This window comes from Catharus ustulatus, chromosome 9 (genome assembly GCF_009819885.2).
Source record: "Catharus ustulatus isolate bCatUst1 chromosome 9, bCatUst1.pri.v2, whole genome shotgun sequence".
Taxonomy (NCBI): domain Eukaryota; kingdom Metazoa; phylum Chordata; class Aves; order Passeriformes; family Turdidae; genus Catharus; species Catharus ustulatus.
Genome location: NC_046229.1, coordinates 20,553,463 through 20,566,912, shown reverse-complemented (window position 1 = coordinate 20,566,912; position 13,450 = coordinate 20,553,463). Strand labels below are relative to the sequence as shown.

At 37.7% G+C, this 13,450-nt stretch overlaps 1 protein-coding gene across 2 annotated transcripts in view; it reads left to right on the top strand.

Moving 5' to 3' along the window:
* Positions 1-12,641, top strand: part of OLFM3 (olfactomedin 3) — a 54,137-nt gene extending 41,496 nt beyond the window's left edge. For both annotated transcript variants that reach the window (XM_033067514.2, XM_033067513.2), the window contains exons 4-6: positions 2,231-2,450; positions 9,923-10,029; positions 11,306-12,641. In XM_033067514.2, coding sequence (XP_032923405.1) covers positions 2,231-2,450; positions 9,923-10,029; positions 11,306-11,983 — 1,005 coding nt within the window. In that variant the 3' untranslated portion in view covers positions 11,984-12,641. The remainder of the gene's footprint in view (positions 1-2,230; positions 2,451-9,922; positions 10,030-11,305) is intronic.
* The last annotated feature ends 809 nt before the right edge of the window (positions 12,642-13,450 follow it).

The following is a 13,450-nucleotide window of genomic DNA, read 5'->3' as shown; positions in this document are numbered from 1 at the left end:
ATGATCTGACTAGCAAGCTTTATAAATGATGTCATTGTTCTTAGTTTAGAGCTGTTTGAAAACATACTCCCAGGTTTTTGGTTAATAAGACATATCTTCACCTTTCTTCTCTTTTATCCCTTATTTCTACAATAACAACAAATTTGCATAATTCCATTATATATCCTGTATTCTCATTTTAGTGTTCCTTGGGAATGAAATATCAAAATGTTAATGCCTGATATACAATGTCAGAGGTAGAAGAATACTCCAGTGCTTTAACCTTTTAAATATTCAATATTTCTATTGGCCAGTCATTTACCTTCAGTTTGACAGTTTGCCAGGAGTATAAAACAGAGTTCCAGCCAATCCAGTTATAAAATAATTTAAAAGGTCAAAATAATACAATATGCTGTTCTGAAATTTAGTCTACTAAAATTCCAGTGCTTTATCTTTCCTGAGACAAAGAAACCATGTTGGATATAACACAACCCTTCATATCAAGTGCCACAATACATCTACTACCCATCTGTGTTGCAATAGAAATTACCTCTTATACCACTCATCACAGCAACAAGCTCTGGAGTGTCAACAGAAGCCAATTTTTATTTATTTTTATCATGAAAATACCAGAATGAACTTTATATGATTAACTGAAGTGAGATATTCTAAATCTGTGTTTTCATGCTGACCAGAACCAAGGAGTACAAATGTGGTCCAGATCCCACTTGAGCATATAGTCAGTCCTGACTTTATACCAGGCAGGGGGTACCTGAGTGCCACAAGAATTTACTGCAAGTTTGCTCAAATATGATACATCATCTGGTATAAATTCTACCAGGAATACATTACCTTTACTAATTCAAACACATTTTATCTTCCTGAATTTTTACAAGCTTTGCATTTTTTCCCATTACAGCTTACCTGTGGTTTTTGGTCATTCACTATCCCACAGAACTGAAGCCTAAGTTCATAATTGCAAAATGAAGTAACAAAAACCATGGTTTCTGGAGCTATTCTCTGTCACAAAGCCTACTTCCCATGTCATCAAAAGAAAAATTACTAATAATTGTAACTTTATTAATTTTTAATTCATTTAAAATTAATATTCATATTTATTCCTTAGGTTTAAGTTGAGATTTTCATAAAAACAGCCAAATAAAAATAGTTTTAACTGTAAACAAAAGAACTTCACTTCTCTGCACCCTTTTCAGTAATTCTGCTGCCATAATGCTATTGCAAGACTCCTTGAGAACAGAATCAACAGAAGTAATACTCTGAAATTCATATATAATGACATATCTGCTATATAATAACATAATGACATTTATCTCCTATAAAATATATCTGTTTCAGTAAAGCAAAATCTTCTGACTGCAAGGATTCTTTGAGGTTTTGTACAGAATAATAACAAAAAACTTCAAACAATTGCTTTAAATGTAGTAAAGCCCCTATTATTAGTGCTTTTTAAAGAATAATAAAGAAGTGGAAGATGGGCAATCAATATATGCTACAGATTAAGACAAATTCTCAAAGTATGAGTCTCAAAAAAAATCCAAGAAAAGTGCAATCTGAGATTTCAAGGCGGAGCCTTACTTTTTTCAGTCAATGTTTAAGAATGGGATTGGCAATGCAACAACTGCACATGATAAAAAAACCATTGGTGATATTCCAGAAGAGATGTCAACTGATCAAGTTCAAAAGCATTTAGCGATGTAGCTGGTTGACAAGTACAAACCACAGTTAAGACCCATGGATTTTTATCTCAGAAGAAAAGGTTATATAACATTGTGGCTGGAACAGGAATAAACACTTTTCAACAGACATTGAGACAAACAAAGAATTTAATACTTCTAGGGAATGAAATAGAAATTAGTAGCTCATCAGCTACGCTTGACAGTTCTGTAAACCGAGTATGGCATTCAGGTCTATTCATCTTCTGATGAAAGACACGCTTAGGGGTGGTTTGTATCCTCTAGATGGAAAGTCAGTGGGTTTGGTTCAGATCATTTGAAGATAACTCTTTACTTTCAATAGAAAGACTGTTCTCTCATGCATTTAATCTACTGCTTACTACCATTGAGTCAGAGGTGTCTGAGACTCTCACAGTAGACTAATAATAGATCTGCAACTACAATAAATAATCATTTTCAAGTTGTTTTAATAATCAGGCATAAATATTACATGAAAGAAAATTAGAGGATTGAACTCCTTTAAACTTCTCTAATGCACATATGATTGCCTTTAACAGGAGTTGAAAGAAAAGATGGATGAGCTCCTGCCACTGATCCCAGTTCTGGAACAATACAAAACTGATGCCAAGTTGATCACACAGTTCAAGGAGGAAATTAGGAATCTGTCTACTGTGCTCACTGGGATTCAAGAAGAAATTGGTGCTTATGACTATGAGGAACTACACCAGCGTGTAGTCAATTTAGAAACCAGGCTTCGTGACTGCATGAAAAAGCTCAGTAAGTTAACAGGTTCATGGCAAATTTGGTCCCTTGGCTGTGCATTTTCAGTTGTCTCCCTTTAGAAAGTTAAGATTTGTGGGGAGGGGAGATTTGTTTGTTTCTTTGATGAAAGACTGCATTATATTCTGATCCTGTGCTGATGTAATAAAAGACAAGAGTAACTCAACCTAAGGTCAGTTACATCATTCTAAGTACATGATATAAAGTCCTGCCTTACTGCATACAGAAGGAATTAGATGAAAAAAAGGAATTAGATGAAAAGAAGGAATTAGATGAAAAATTATAACAGATAGCAAATTCAAAACCTGAGATTTAAACCATTTGGAGAGTTACAAATATTCTTTCAAAAAAGCTCAGACTGCTTAGATTGCTACTAGAGTCATCTTTGGGCTGTCAATGTGGGAAAAAAAAATAGTGAAAATTAGACTGGAATCAGTTTTGAGATGTCCACACCATAACCCTGGCATGTTGCTGTATCACCTGAGAGGCCACTGTGACTGTAATGTCTTTAGCCTGTAGTATTAGTGCTAAGGAGATCTCCCCTTCTCCAATTCACATTACAATCTAACCAAACTTCACATCTAACTTAAGAGAACCAAAGCATGGTTTCTGCAGGATGCACAGCAGAAACCCAGTGCTACTGCTGCACCAGTTCCATCAGGCCACCTCCATCTGCCTTTAGGTAGAAGTCAAACATTGAGCATTTTTTAAAATCAGCACTAGCTCAGTATCAGCTACTAAAACTAAGGGCCTGAGGACCAATATCAGGTGTCAGCCTCAACTTGCATTAGAGATAGGTAACCTGCTTTACAAACACAATGCAGTCTCCCCTCCTCCCAGTCTATCCAATGCATTTGGAGATTTCTGAATGTATTGCTATTGCAGCCTGAATAACTACAGCAAACAATCCAGCCCCTTTAATAAAAAATAAACACTTTGCAATTTAACACTGAACACAAATAACCTTGCGATTCCAAGGTTTAGGCCTGTGATCAGTGTCTCAGTTATCAAGTGTTGGATGTTTACTTTTAAATGCTACCCAGGACATCAGATATCTTCTTAACTGGATAAGCAGAACATCCTTATTTTTGTGATGCAGTAGAATGAGAAAAATCTAGGTTAAGTTAGCCTCTTAAATAATTTATTTCTTTATTTTATTCTGGAAATAGCACAGTGGTGATGTGCTAAAATACATGAAAGACTTCTTCAAACAGAAATTTCTTATGATCCTATTTTCCCCTCAGCACACACACATAATAGCACATTACTGCATTGACAGAAGGCAGTTGGGAGAAAACGACTGTGTTGCAATACTGCAGCAAACAAGAAAATTCCTATGAATAAACAGTATTTTCTGATAGTGAGTGTTCCAGTAAGTTATTAGATACCAAAAATCATCAGTTTAACAATTATCTTGTGTTTCATTTGCTTTTACAGCATCTTGTAACAACAGCTAGTGAAGCAATGACAGTGTGAGATATATTTTGTACAACAGAATTGGTAGGTGTATTGACATCCTACATATCCTGGATTCCTGCAACACATTCTTATCTCTTGATGTACCTAATGAGAAAAAAAAACATTAAAATAGCACATATTAGCAGTAGAGAGAACGTTTTTGTATAAAATAAATTATTAAGCATATCCATTATCAAAAGGGAGTGGAGCGTCTCAAGATGTAACACAGATTCATTCGTCCTTATTGGCATTACTCCCTGCCCTCAGATGCTTAAATTACTTTTATGGTCCCCTACTAATGGACTGGCTGTTTTTCTGGCCTATCCCTGTGTGCCTATTGAAGTACAAAAAGCTTCATTTCAGCTTCCTGTAACTGCTGAGAGCTGAGGCTGTGTGCTCAGATCAGAGAGCAGCTTTCATACCAACACCTGCTTTGTGGCCACTTTGGCCACGCTGGAGATGACCCAGCTGTGCCTGTCCATGCCAGCCTGATAGCCAGAAGCCAAAGGCCCCAGTGTTCCACAGGATCTGGCTTGAATCTTCACAGATTTTGTTGCATTTCACAGTGTATGCAATAGCTATTCTCTGTTCTTCTCCCTAGCAGGTGTTTTTCAGCAGTATAATGCATTATTTATATTGTCCTGGCCACTTGAAAGGGTTCTTCCATCTGCACTGGCAACATTTTCAACACTCATAACAGTACTCTAAGCAGTTATCTTACTTTCACTGAGGTTTAATTATTACCACAACAGTTGTGATAACTGAATTTTGCTCCTTCCCTTTGGAATAAGAGAAAAATCAAGATAAAGCTGCTGGGAAATTAGTTGACAAAACTTTTAAAGGGTACATGCAGTTAAACACGTTGGAATAGGGTGCATGTGATTACACACACCCCAAATTCACATGTGATTATGCATGTATGGGTCCTTTGCTGATAAGTCATGGGTACTTTTAAGAGAATACAGGTTGCACAGTATGTTTGGAACCCTCCTGTTCTTGTCATGACATGTTTATGAAATTGGAATAAAACTTCCATGGATAGTAATAGAAATCAATACTCTGACATATAATTAGAGTAGATATACATTGGATTTATGTCTAGCTACATCTGATTATAATGTAGACTCTGAACAATATTTTACGGTAACTTTTCTTAGAAATTCAGAAGTAGAATATTCTATGTATCCAAAGAAGTCCTGTTACATCAGTGGCAGAGGAGCTAGTAGGGCAGGCATGAGACTATTGATTGCAGTGATACTTCTACTTTCAAAGCATCCTTCCCTTTGGGATTTGAAGAACTTTACAAATATCATTTAGCATAAAACTGGGCAACAGAGATACAGATTCTTATCCCTATTTTGTAGATGAAGGAACAAGCAGCCCCAAAGTATAAATGAATCTTCCAAAGATTACACAGCAATTCATGGCACCCATGCAGAAAAATCCAGGGACAGCTTCTCAGCAAACTCTGATAACTATATTATAGTGCTTCCTGGATTCATATTATGCAGGAAAACAGACGTACATTCATTAAGAACTAATTCTTCATCCCCTCATATTAGTATGTTATGACAAATTTGACCATAAGCAGAAAAGTGCAAGCAGTAAAATACTTGGAATTCATTTCTGCATGTGCCAAGAAAAATTCACTTCATTTTCCCCTATTTATTACCCACTGAAAAACAAAAAAAAGACATAATGATGATGTTTATGAACACTTCAAGACAATGTTGTGGTTTTATTTCCCTTGCCAGTCCTTCTACAAATGATACCCTCGGTTGCTCAGTTGCTCTATGGCAGCTACTAATATTCAGTCACATCACAGAGAATGGGACTATCTACCCATTTCTGGCTATTCCAGAACAGCCCCTCTCAGCTGCACTGTCACAGCCTCCTCCTGCTACTTGCTCACTTTGGAGCTTTCCAGATGCATTCTGACCCGTATACTTTCACAGCCCACAGGCTGTACAAAAGCACATCTATTTTCTCTCTAATGTTCACTTCATGCTCAACTTCTTCCTTGATATAAATAAATGCTGGAAATCATGAACAGACTTACAGGAGTCCACTGTACAGAATTGTTACAGGAAAGGAATCAATCCAGAAACACCTGGATTGTGCATATGATGTTTCTTGTGCAGCTTAGTTTAGGATGCAAAAAGACTCTGTGATTGGGATTTTCCAACTACTACAATCAGTTATGGTTGGGACTTTCTAATGTAGGCAGCTGCTTTTATCAAAGCCAAGGGAAAGAGACTGAGGGTTTCTAAAAATCCTTTTCTGTGTAACCCCATCTGAACTTCTTAGGGAAGGGGAAAAAAAAGCATAGAAGTATCGCATTCTTCTTGGAATACCTGAACTTGCTCATATGTGCTAGTAATGAGATATATTTTACCTAGCTTTTTACTACCATCTAGTCCTTCCATCAGGGAATCAAATTGCTATAAACCAAAAGTTTTTCTATGTTCCCTTCTGCCAGGGGGGAAAAAAAAGTGTGAGCGGTGGGGGGGGGGCGTGGATTTTGACTGTGTTAAAAAGAATTTGCATAGGCTAGTTTTAACTGTCAGCCCCCTCACTGCTATGGAAAATTCAAAGTCCAGAAGCAATGTCCATTTCACATTATGTTCGTCTCTGTTATACTTCTCTACATACAAAAAAAATGAGCTAAAGAAATGCCTCAAATGGAAGCTAACTGGAATTTTCATTACTTTCAAAATCCCAGACTTTCCATGAGAGAAAAAATTTATGTAAATGATCCTGCCTTCAATACCTTAATATTGCCATTTCCTAGCAAAAAAACCTCAGCATGCAAGATCAACTTTAATACAGCCACCCAAACAATTAAAAGGTTCATTCTGCAGCTGAGAATACAGGCAGGGATTAGATCAATACTCTCAAGGAGACAAGAAGCAGCTGTTACCAGCTTTGGTGGAGGAGTAAGGAAAATTTCTTGGACTGAAAGCAAAGTTGGAAATGCTTAAAACCAAGGGAAAATCATCTTGTGTCAGTGAGCTGTTAAACATGACTTCTGCAAAAGTTACTTGTGCAGCCTTAAGCAGTTTAAAGCAGTATCAACTGATTCAAGTTGACCATTCAGCCAAGACTTGCTTTGGGCCTTGTCCTTGTCCTTTCAAGCAGTACTTTCTGAACTGAGAGGACTTTCTGATTGGTTTGAGTTCTTTTGCTTGCTCATTAAATAGAAATCCAGTGATAAGGATGTCTCAGCTATGAGGAGGCTGAGATGACAAGACAGAGGTGGGCTCTGACAGCTCAGCTGCTTCCTTTTTCCTTTGCCCATGCTGTCAGCAAGTAGGTCAGCAGACCTCAGGTGCTGCTGGGGTTTACAGAAGAAGCTTGCTGATGGCATATGAATTACTACTACAACAGGAATGACTATCATACGTGGAAAAAATACTTGTAGTATTCCTTAGTTTTAAATACCAGTTCTATCAAATTATATCAAAAAATAAGCAGACCTATGGGTTTCTGTTTAACGAGGAAGGAAAAGAAAAATGGGACCTGCTATAGGGCAGGAGGGGTAAAAAAATCCTCATGCTTCTTACAAAGTGCTCTGTTATGCCAAAAAGGAAAGCTTTGTCACTTTTTCAGTCAGCTGCCCCTCAGCTATACAGCAGCTCTCCTAGGAGTCTTCCTTTCTTGATCACTGCATGCTGTCTGGAAATAAAAATTTGGACAGAAATATACCCTGACTCAAACTACTGATCATTTAGCAGCTGAAGTACAATGTCATCTCTTTTCACGTTGAACAGCATCTCAATGCATCTTGAAAGATCATTCTCTAAAACCATCTAACTCCTCTGACAGGAGTACACAGCTCAGTTCATATACTTTAAACCAAATGAAGGCTGAAGAGGTTCATTAATTATTAACAATGTGTAACTAACTCTAATCAGTGAGCTATACATTCAGGATAAATAAACAGAGGAACCACAGTGCTGATGCTTAACCACACGAATCTCTGAATTGTTCTCTAACAGTTCTCCAAAAGGTCCTCACACACAGAGCAGCACCCAAACAGCCCCAGAGCTGTGTGCACACCCCACAGGGACTCCAAACACCTCCTGCTTTTACCCCTGTCCTGCTGCAGCCCTGAAGCCTCAAGCTTGCTGTGTGTCCATGCTGCTCCCACCGTGCCCTGGCACCGCTGAGCCCACCTGGAGTGCTCACATCTGCCCTACCTGTGCCCCCCAACACAAAAGGTGGCTCTGGGAGCCCTCACATCTCTGCCAGAGACTTTTCCATAGGTTTTGCCCGTTAAGAAGCAAAATTGCACAACTCATTGCAAGTCAATTTTTGCTTTCTGGATTTCTTTTTTTCATACTCCAAATTCTATTTATGCTTTCCCACTAATTGCAATACTGTGTTATAAGGGCGCCAATTAGCATTAGCGTACCTTATAACTCATGCATCCACTGTGTTTTAATTATGCTAGAAACTACAAGGTCAGTAGTAATTGTCATTCTGATTTCATTCTGCCTATTAGTTTTCTGATAACTCATTCCAAATTAAGTATTCCAAATTCAAACTCAGACCTTCTGAAGGGTTATCTCTTGCCCATTTCTGAGACTATTTACTAAAAGACCTAAATATAAAAGCCTTCACTGTGATAGGTTATAGTCCTCGACCTTCCAAGCTAATAGCAGTTCATGATGTAGAAAAAGAGCACTCAGCACACAATGCTAGCAGCCTACCTACAAAAAAAAATCCGGAACAAAAAATTATGTCCTATCATAACAAAGTATTAAAAAAAAACCTATAAGATTCTTTAAAGTGGGAAATTCCAGTAATATCTTCAAAATACTGCAATATACATAGATTGAGATATGTCCCTTAATAATGTCTCTTAATTGACCCAGAAAATAGACACAGCCTGTCCTACTCATTGAGGTCTCAGCATGCATTCACTTATCTTCATTTCACATACGTCCAACTTCCCTGGCTGTGAACAAAAACTACCCAAGCAGTGTCTGAGTTTTCACCACAGCATTAACCCCATTCTAAGTGACCCAAATAGGCTGGCATAATACATTATTTTCCAGTTAAAGAGTATAAAATTGAGGCTTGATGTGACCCTCTCTTTTGAACTGAACAAATTCACTCTCAACACCAGATACAGTTTGTTTCCCACATTTCCAAGATATGGTTATCAGTATAGCATAACCATGTAGCACAAAGAAGCACTTATTTTTAAATTTTAATAATTAAATGTTTCACTTGTTTTTACATTCTTGTAATGTTACTCAACCTAATTATGTGCACACCACTGTGTGATATTAAATCTTGGTAAACACATGAATTTCACCAGGAGCTTGTTACTAATAGATATCTTATTAATGTCCCCTAAAATATAGATCTTTTCAGTTGGCAGGAAGGTCAGCATCCGAGATGGTATTGACTTTCATTATTTCTTCCCAGACAGTCAAATGGATTAGAAGCCAACCATTACAGCCAAGCTTGCTAAATACTTCTCATACTCACTTTCTTCTATACAGAAAGAGCCATGTGTGTGTAAGGAGGGGACAGTCAGGCACAAGCTTTGAATGGTTGCAGTGTTGTGTTACAAGCTCATTTTTGTGTCTGCCCTTAACCACCTTGTTACCCTGGACAATGGAAAACTGAACTTGTGCTGAACTTTTTGAGGGCAAAAGTGGGGGGGATTAAGTCTTCATTTAATTTATTATTCAATGTCCTTCACTTCAGCTCAGAAGATATTCTACAAGCTGTATTTTAGTTTATACTCAAAAACCATAACTGTGCTTCAAAATATGTAAATACAAAAATATATAAAAACAAAATTTCATGTATGTATTTTTGCATATTTATATTACTCTTCCATATGGAAAAGTTCCTCCAGTGAAGGTAACAATCAATCTTCAACATAAGCCTGAATCCCCTGAATTGCTCCCCATGTAGTTTGGAGCATTTGGTCTTGTGCTCTAACTGATGCCAAGGAGAGTTGTGCATTAATGCATTTGTGTTTTTGATTTCAGCATGTGGCAAATTGATGAAAATTACAGGTCCCATTACAGTGAAGATATCTGGAACCCGATTTGGAGCCTGGATGACAGATCCATTAGCATCAGAGAAAAATAACCGAGTATGTTACGCCACTATCTTTGTGTTCTGGAGTCTTACTTGCTTTATTTTAGTCTTTTAAAGGATATTTTCCACTATGAAGTTATATTCCCAAGCATGTTTTTCTACTTCAGTTATTTTCACACTCAAACATCTCCAGAGAAAAAACAACAGTATTTTTGGAAAAATATCCAAAGACAAAAGTTATCTAAGCACTTTTGAGCCATTTACTTCAACTTTTTCAGGGTTGACAAACATCTATCAGAACTGACAACCCAATTTTTTTGTTTCCTAACATATTTAATTGTGTTTAGGTCTTTTAAGAACCAGAGTAATCCAAGACAAACATCAACATTTTTACCCAAGACCAGGACCCATAATGCAGCACAGTTAAAATTGGCAGGATTAGGCCCCATACATAAAAGCTCTAGTCAGATAATTTTCTCCAAGTTACGTTATTGTTTTATTGTTCAGATGTCTAATAGGATCTGAAATTGGCTACAGATCAAAGGGCTTTGGAAGTCAAAAACCTAGGTTTCATTTGTATGAGACCCACAACATTAATTTTTTGAATACAGAAATAAAACAGAAAAGGCAAAAGAAAAATGATAGTAAATAAAGATTGGTGTGCAGCTCTCCCCTGCCTGCTGTGTCCAAGTAGATTTGCTATTGACTCCAGAAATCTCAGTTACATTTAGGAGAACAACAAACTCTGAGAAACTAAAAGGAGAAAATGCAAATTGCATGAAGGAAAAAAATGGGGGAGTGGAAGTTGCAAAAGTACATTAAAAAACAGTAATAATTCTGCTTTAAGAGGGGAAAATGGCTTTGAAAACTTACTGGTTTCATTGCTATTGCTTTTGATTCCTTTATGAAGAAAAGACTATTTTTCTTTGAATAGAGAATCAGCTACATTTATTACTAAGTATAAATTCAAATATATCTCAAGTATGGCATTTCCCATCTCTCTCTTAGATTATTAGTCTCTAGAAATATAAAATTTATACCATATAGCAGAGGCCCAAACACTGAATAATCCAGAATTAAATTTCTCTGAAAATGCAGGCATTGTAGATAGTAACAGTTGTATTGAGGGTTCACCTGTACCAATAATTTGATTCAGAAATTAAAAAGCTCCTCTTATGTTTGTAACTGGAATGTGGGCAATATTGCACTTGGAAAGCCTGCTGCACATCTAAAACTTGTTTTCCTTCTTTTTCTGCAATGTCTTCATTGTGCCATGTCATACCACACACTGTGTTCAAGATGCTCGCTCCCAATCTTGGTTTTCTTTCCAGGTCTGGTACATGGATAGTTACACTAACAATAAAATTGTCCGTGAATACAAATCAATTGCTGACTTCGTCAGTGGGGCTGAATCAAGGACATACAACCTTCCATTCAAATGGGCAGGAACCAACCACGTTGTCTACAATGGCTCCCTCTATTTCAACAAGTACCAGAGCAACATCATCATCAAGTACAGCTTCGACACGGGCCGGGTGCTGGCTCAGCGCAGCCTGGAGTACGCCGGCTTCCACAATGTCTACCCTTACACCTGGGGTGGCTTCTCTGACATCGACCTGATGGCAGATGAAATTGGGCTCTGGGCTGTGTATGCCACCAACCAGAATGCAGGCAACATTGTCATCAGCCAGCTGAACCAGGATACGCTGGAGGTGCTGAAGAGTTGGAGCACGGGCTACCCAAAGAGAAGTGCTGGAGAGTCCTTCATGATCTGTGGCACCTTGTATGTCACTAACTCACACTTAACAGGAGCCAAGGTCTACTATTCCTACTCCACAAAAACCTCCACTTATGAGTACACAGACATTCCTTTCCATAATCAGTATTTTCATATATCCATGCTTGACTACAATGCAAGAGATAGAGCTCTCTATGCCTGGAATAATGGACATCAAGTCCTGTTTAACGTCACCCTTTTCCACATCATTAAAACTGAGGATGACTCATAATTTTCTTTCCCTTACCTCCCTCCCTCAAAGCAGTCTCATTTGTGATTAACTCTAAAAAAGAGTCCATCTCTCTCAGTTCCTTTTAATTTACATTTCTTTCTTCATTAAACAAAAGCAACATTTTCTACTATGTAATGCATTTCAAATATGGCTGAACCTGTCAAAAAGGACCTGTCAGAAATAAAGTCATGATTCTGCAAGGTCTGTCAAGACCTTGTCTTGAAAAGCACTAAAGAGGATTTAAATGGCTAAAGAGAGTTTTTAAAAGATTATGACCTGCCTTATTTTAGAGTCAGAGACTAATGGTGGCTTAAATGCATGAATGTCTTTTTTTACCTCATTTTTTGTTTTAATATATTGCTTAACTTCAGGAAACATTTTGTTAGTGTCAGACACATGTTGCACAATGTATTTTTTTATTTATTCCAAAAGAAAGATTTAGGAATTTAATTTACTTAGACAAGGAGTATGATTCATTTTGCCATCATCCAATTTCAGATGTGGTGCTGTACAGTATGTTTTTAAATCTCTTGCAAACATTTTATCAACAGTATGTATTTCTACCATTGTAACCACCATTGTGCAATTGTATCTCTTCACTTATGTGAAAGTAAACTAAGTACTATTTTTTATAAAATATATTGAAGCTTAATTGCAATTCTGGCTATGGGTCAATTGAAAGTGGTAAAAATCTGATAAAAGGTTTGTTATTTCTGAGAAAGACCAGTAGCTTCTCAGATGTGCGATTTCTATTCTCAGCTTTGCTTCCTAGATCCCCTCTTCTCCAATGGTGCTTACTGGCACATTTGCAACTTTGAAGCTTCATACCAATTCCAAAACTTGCTCTGCCCAGTTTTTATCTTGTGCTGCTGGGTTCTCTCTCTTTTTCTCCAACTTTCTTCCCTTCCACCATTTGACTTGTTTATGCTTATCCCTGCTGTGCACCTTACAAGCCAGAAGCTGGAAGGGGCTGGTGCCTGCCAGCTGAGAGTGGGAGTGCATCCCATGTTTGTGCTGCGCTGGGGCACTGAGGAGCAATGGTAAAAGCCAAGCTCCTCTCCATCTGCCTGCCTTCTTATTCTTAGTAGGAGAACATTTATCTGTTGACAAAACTCTTCTCTGGGATGACAGCAATCACAGAAAATACACCAGGGAAGGTGCAAAGCCCAGGTGATCACTGTGGCCCCTGGTATTCACCTTAATTCCTGTTAGGAACAACGCTGAGGCCAAGCTCTTGCAAAGAGGTTTGGGGCTTGCTAGCAGTAGAATTGCTACACCCAAACTGATGCCTTCAAGAAACAAACACTTCCAAAAGCTGTGTGGGTTGCTGTATTGTCTCATTAGAAACTGGGGGGCAGGGAGAGGTGTGCATAATTAAGAAAAAAGGAATGAGGTGCTATATATCTTTTGGCAAAAATTGAAAGAAAGTAACATTAAGCGTTAATAATCAGACTTTTTTATTAGCTG